General features: G+C 48.1%; 1 protein-coding gene across 1 annotated transcript in view; it reads left to right on the plus strand.

Annotated features, from left to right (window-relative positions):
- The first annotated feature begins 5852 nt into the window (after positions 1-5852).
- The window catches only part of RNF169 (ring finger protein 169), an 82291-nt gene continuing 81819 nt past the window's right edge, over positions 5853-6324 (plus strand). Inside the window, exon 1 of the mRNA XM_025894158.2 lies at positions 5853-6322. Coding sequence (XP_025749943.1) covers positions 5881-6322 — 442 coding nt within the window. The 5' untranslated portion in view covers positions 5853-5880. The remainder of the gene's footprint in view (positions 6323-6324) is intronic.

Below are 6324 nucleotides of genomic sequence, written 5' to 3' on the forward strand. Positions count from 1 at the left end.
AGTGCTCTGTTCTGAGGCAAATTCTTCCTTCTGGTCAGTATAACTATCTATCCATTTATTTATGACAAAATGTTTTTTTTCTCCCTCTCACTCTTTTCCTGGAGTAGAGCCATAAGCCAAAGTGAAGGTAGAAGAAGGATTTCTCTGGTGAGATGGGGGAAGAGACTGTGCTAGAATGAGACATGTGATTTACATTGAGAAAGGTGATCAACACTAGCCGAGAAAGAGCTGTCTTTTAGGTGTTTCACTCAAAGTGGGATTGGGGAGGGCCATTTGCCCCTTTATTTCCTTATTATCTATATGTTGAACCTGAAGGACTGCTTAGAGCCATCTCTATTCCCTCAAAAAAAAAACAAACCCACAACTAAATCAAAGATGGAATTGGTTGCTTGAACTCTTGGGCCAGAGCCAAGAAGAGAAAGAATAGGGACTCTGAGGGTAGGGAAGAGAGGAATAAAAACCAAGAAGAGGGGAGGGAGGGGCAGAGAGAAACAGAGTGAGGATAGTTGCTAATTCCAGGTGGATTTATGGGTATCTAGACAGGAAATGTAAGGAAACTAAAGAATTATTTTTTTCCACAAATGTGCTTGTTTGCTAAACAGAATTTTTTCTTTTCTGACGATGCACTGTGCCTTGAACCTTGCTAAACATTAAAGGCATGACTAAGGGTATAACATTCATTCATCCCACATTATCTGGAACATTCCAAATACTGTACCTAAAGCCTGCCCTGCCAAACAGGTACAGCATCCATACCTTGCCTGCCTCGTTCACTGCTGAATTCTTAGCACCTATATTATCTTGCCATGTAGCAGGTGCTCAAAAGAGATTTGTTGAATAAATGAATGGTACCTGCCCTGTCCAGTGATATCTCAATGATATCTCAACTCCACGGGGGTAGGAGGAAGGCTGCTTAGATTATTTTTTATTCCTCACTGATAATGATAGGATTGAGAGTTACCCTTTTTTTTTAAAAAAATATTTATTTATTTTTCAGAGAGAGAGAGAGAGAGAGAACCACAAGTAGGGAGAGAGGCAGAGGGAGAGGGAGAAACAGACTCCCTGCTGAGCAGGTAGCCCGATGCGGGGCTCGATCCCCAGGACCCTGGAATCATGACCTGAGCTGAAGGCAGACGCTAAACTGACTGAGCCAGCCAGGCATCCCGAGAGTTACTCTTATAAAATACAAATCCATAGTACTCCTTTGGTCCAAATGTTAAACCTTTCAATAGTCCCCCAATATACTGAGTTTCTCTGTAAAATGGAGATAATACCATACACACCTCACAGGGTTACTTTAGGTCTAAATGAAATAGATACGTTATAGCCTTGCATGTTCCTAGCATATGGTAGTTGCTCAATAAATTCTAGGTCCTTTTATTCTCTAATTTTCTAGCCTAATGTCCAATCCAATGTTCTAGCCACACTGAGTTCTTTATCAGTCCCACACAGGAATGCCAGGAAGGCCATCCTGTCTGTCTACCTGGTGAACTCCTCATCCTCCAGAACAGACCTCGAATGTACCTCTCTTCTGTGAAACCTGCATCCCACTCCCGCTTTCTTTCTGCTTCTTCATTACCCTGTATGTGTCTCAGTTACAGCACACGCAATTCTGTTATAATTTTTTCTGTTACATTTATTTACTTATACTTTTGCTTCTCTCTTAGGCTGTGACCTCAGGAGTACAGGGACCACGGCTTATTTGTATTTGTAGAGTGTTTACAGAGTCTGGAGGAGGCGGGAAAGATGACAAAAGAGTTAGCTTTACAAAAAAGAACCGCTTCTTCCTCTGAAACAAAAGGGAAGTAACAGAAAATGACTGACAGTAAGAATGTAGCAAGAATCTTTAAAGCAAAAGGGAGGATGCCAAATCTCAAGGGGAAATCTGGCTTGAGGGGGGAAGAATACAGGAAGATGTCACCCCAAGAGATGAGGAGGGTAGGGGAGAGGTAGCGTTGGTATGGTCTGATCCTTCTCCTTCCTAGATGTGTGAGGTCTCAGGATGTACTCAGCACCTGGGCTGGCAAGAAGGGGTTGTTGGGCCTGCAGGGAGAAACGGCCTGTCCCCACAGAATGAGGCCGAATGGCCTTGCTTCACATCTGAGTCTTTCAGTCCAGCTGGAGGGAGCTGGAGCCTCCGGTTGCTGCGGAAAGGGGAGGTTTGCAGTGATTTGTATGAGGAGTGCTGGAGGGCTAGCGGTGGCGTGGAACTGTGGACGCACTGTGAGGAGGAGAGCAGGGAATTTGGGCAGCAATACAATCCCCAGAAGATATGGTAGGAGTGGCAGAGCAAAAGCAGCTGGAGAAGCGTTGGTCTGGAGGCTCTGCTATTTGTTCCAATTGGCATCTTTGATGACTGCATTGAAGTGAGTCTGTGAGTCCCTCTTGCCTTGGTGTTCTCGTGGTACAGGTGGGGGCTTAGAAACAAGAACTCATGCAACTCTGGCTCATTCTACTCTAGGCGGTTGGACTAAGCTTCTTAGATTGTTTTGTAACTTAGAAAGCACCCTTGTCAGCCATTTTCAGGTGACACTTCAAAAACAACAAGCCAGTATCTCCGTCAGAGTACTGTGATGCAAACACCAAAAATTGTGAGAAGTTCAAGAAAAAAAGAGAATTTACTGGAAGGATACAGAGTTGACAGGAAGGCTGGAGAGTTGGATATGGAAATGGGTTATAACCTAGGAAGGCCAGGCAGCAGGCACCAGAACCAAGTTCGTGCCTCAGGAACGATCTGGAATGGCCACCATTACTATATGGTAGGGAGCCCCCTACTCCCAATCCCTATGAGAGACCCACTGTGGTTGGACACCTACTGTCTCTGTTGCTCTGAATAATTCTAAACTTGTCAGTAGGTCTCGTGTCATTCCCTGAAGTTTCAAAGTTCAGAGAGAGTGGCCAGGTGGCCAAGCCTGGATCATATGTCGTGTTCTAGCCACTGATATTCTCCCTGCTTCAGCTTCCTTAGTCTTAGCAGTACTGCAAATACTGCACAGAATGGGGCATTTTCCCCAAGTAAGAAGGACTTGAGATGCTGATGGTGAACTAAAATAAAACAAAATGTCTACCATGCCCTCATCTTTCCTTTCCCTTTCCACTTATTCTGTTTTCGTCAGTTGTCAGTTGCGATCATAATCTCAGGCTCCTAGACTTGACACATTAGAATTCTCCTCATCGCCCTCATTTTCCCACACAGTGAATAACTCTCCAGATTTCTTAGGTTTGCCTTGCCTTCTGTCCCTGCTACTGTTTTAGTAAGATTACTTTGGCAACGGCATAGAGGAAAGGAGAGACTGGGAGAAATTGGGAGTCCGACTTCTAGAATGGTAGAGCTAAAAGAGACCTTTCAATTGATCTATTGTAGTGGTCTCATCTGGGAGTAGTCATAAGAATTCCTATGGCATTGAGGAAATACACATGCTGGTATTCCATCTTCAGTTTTGGGGTTCAGTAGATTTGAGGTGGAACTTCATTGTTGTTGGAGTGTGTGTGTGTACATTTCTGTGTTGTGTGTCTATGTGCACCCCGGGTTGAGAACTGCTGAATTCCAATACCCTTGTTTTAAAAATGAGGAGACTGAGGCCCACAGAGAAGTTACCTCTTTGAAATCACACGAGTTAATGAGAGGGGTAAAGGGGCCAGGACCAATCCCAGATCTCTTGGCTATTGGTCTAGTACTATGCAGACGTCTTATGTTTTCCCTCTGTAAAAGGAAATTTCCTGTCTTTATTTGTATGCAAGAAAGCATGTTGCGTGTCTATGGTTCAGCTCTTCCAACAGTAAATAGGCTTCAGATTAAGAGCCCCAAGCTGTCAAGAGTGAGCCCAGACCAAGGGCCTCATTCCTTTTTTTTTTTTTTAAGATTTATTTATTTGAAAAAGAGAGAGAGAGAGAGAGCGTGTGCATGCACACGCGTGAGCTCACACACCCATGCTCCAGCAAACCGGGGGAGGGGCAGAGAGAAAGAGAGAATCTTGAAGCAGACTCCCCAGTGAGCACGGAGCCTAATGTAGGGCTTGATCCCAGGACCCTGAGATCATGACCCGAGTTGAAATTAAGAGTTGGCCGCTTAACCAGCTGAGGCACCCGGGCGCCCCCCAAGGGCCCCATTTCTAATTGTAGTTGGCTTGATCTCTGGACCACAGGCCCCCTTGTCAGAATCTGGGAAAAGCATACTCAAGAATCTCAGCTGGGGTGTGAAATGAGGAGGATCCATAGATAAAGGACAGTTCAGCTGAAGCCATACTTCTGTTTGCCAGGATTCTGACTGGGCCTCTGTGCACACAAGACCTTGTTTCAATTCCCCAAAGACTCTTCTTTAATTCTTGACTGTTCTTTAGCCATCTGGATCTCATCTTGGGAATCGACTTTCTTTTTCCTGCTCTCTGACTTCTACCAATAACTCTGGCTTACCACCAGTTCTGACACTGTTTCCGGGCAGTCTCATGGAAACCCCGGGCCTCTGATGCCTTCCATTCCATTATGTTCCTTTTTTGATTTTGCTCTCCTTATAAAATGTATGCTTTCCTATAAAGATTCCCAACAGGAAATGCCATTTGCTTAATGTCCTCCTGTTCCAGATCTGCCTCAGTGCAAAGAAAGCAAAGGGCGGGAGAATTGCTGCAGTAGAACCATCTATCAGAGGGGAGTCATTTTTTTCCTTCCATCCCCTCCGCATCCAGAAAGGGAGCTGGCATCAAAGTCTGAGCACCTCACTTGGTGAATAGCCCCAGCAGGAATGACGAGGTCAGAGCTGTCCTTTGGAAAGCAGTTCTGAGAGCTGTAGTCCTGGATGGATTAGAAGAGGAGAGGCTGTGGGCATGAAGACAACCTATAGCAGCTACTGCAATAATCTAGGTGAGAGATGATGAGACATGAATTGGGCAGCAGGAGTGGGCTGAAGAGGAGAAGATAGGTGGGAAAATAGTTTAGTGGGAGAACAAGAAACTGACAGACGTGGGAGATGAGGGAAAAGTAAACAACACTAGGTTTAGAGCTTGAGGAACTCAGAGGATAGTACCTTTAATAGGATGAGGGAAATAAGAAACAAGCTGTTTTGGAAGTAGGGTGGAAGACAGTGACTTTAGTTTTGTACATGGGGAATGCAGACATCCAAGGTAATGTTTCCGTCAAGCAGTTGAATATGCAAGGCTGGACTCGAGAGGTCTGGACTGCAGATATCAATTTGGGAGTTTCAGCGGGAAGAAAGTGTGAGGTGAGGGTGAGGTGGCACCCAAAGAGAGAAGAGGCTCGAGCCTAGAGGAATACCTACACTTCAGCCCCAAACAAGGGGGAGGGCTCAAAAGAGTCTGAGAAAGAGCTGAGGGTTTGAGAGAAAACCAGGAAAGTATGGTTTTGCCAGCCAAAGGGAGGTCCGGGAAGGACGTTGGAGAGGGAGGCTATGGAGACGAGGACTGACAAGAAGCTGTTGTTTTTAGTAGTTAGTTGCTGGTCCCAGTAGGCCTGGTCACAACAGCTACTCTCACATCAAATGAAGCACTGAGGGAGGGTTCTGGATAATTCACATATTCCCCACTCACGTTAACCTTAGTTATCAGGGTATTGCAGAAGAAATACGTGTAATTACTTCATAAAGTTTAACATCGCTCAGAATTTCCAAATCCCCTCAGTCCTCAACTTCATCGGGCTCAATAAGAGGAAATTGCAAAGACTGGAGGGCGAGGCTGAAGACTGCATATAAGGTAAACATAAATATCAATGAGGTTTCGCCTTCCGCCAATCAGGCCCGGGGAGAACCTTCCCCGGGCTCATTGGAGCCCCGCCCCCTCATAAATATGTAGACAGCACCGCCCGCCGCGCACTGCCCCGCCCTCTACTCTTCTCCCTCGCAACGGACTCTCCCTTCAAACGGGAAACAAGATGGCGGCGGCAGGTCCGAGTACTCGGGCCTCTTCCGCGGCGGCAGCGGCAGCTCTCAGTCGGCGGGGCCGACGGGGCCGCTGTGACGAGATGGCGGCAGCCAAGACTGGGGCCCCGGGCGCAGCCTCTGGCCCCGCGCTGCTGGTATTGCCGCCACCGCTGCTGCAGCCGCCGCCACCGCCGCGGCCGGAGGAGTCGGGCTGCGCCGGGTGCTTGGAGACCCCGGGGGAAGCGGCGGCCCTGCCGTGCGGCCACTCGCTGTGCCGAGGCTGCGCCCAGCGCGCCGCCGACGCAGCGGGCCCGGGTTGCCCGCGCTGCCGAGCCCGCGGTCCCGGTTGGGCCCGCCGTCGGGCCCGCGACGACGGCCAGGCCGACGCGGAGGTGCAGGGCGAGCGCGCCCGCCGCGGCCAGCCCGAGCGCTGCCGCCCGCGCCGGGACGGGGGC

Source organism: Callorhinus ursinus, unplaced genomic scaffold (genome assembly GCF_003265705.2).
Source record: "Callorhinus ursinus isolate GAN/ISIS: 27379988/994484 unplaced genomic scaffold, GSC_fseal_2.0 scaffold35, whole genome shotgun sequence".
NCBI classification, from domain to species: domain Eukaryota; kingdom Metazoa; phylum Chordata; class Mammalia; order Carnivora; family Otariidae; genus Callorhinus; species Callorhinus ursinus.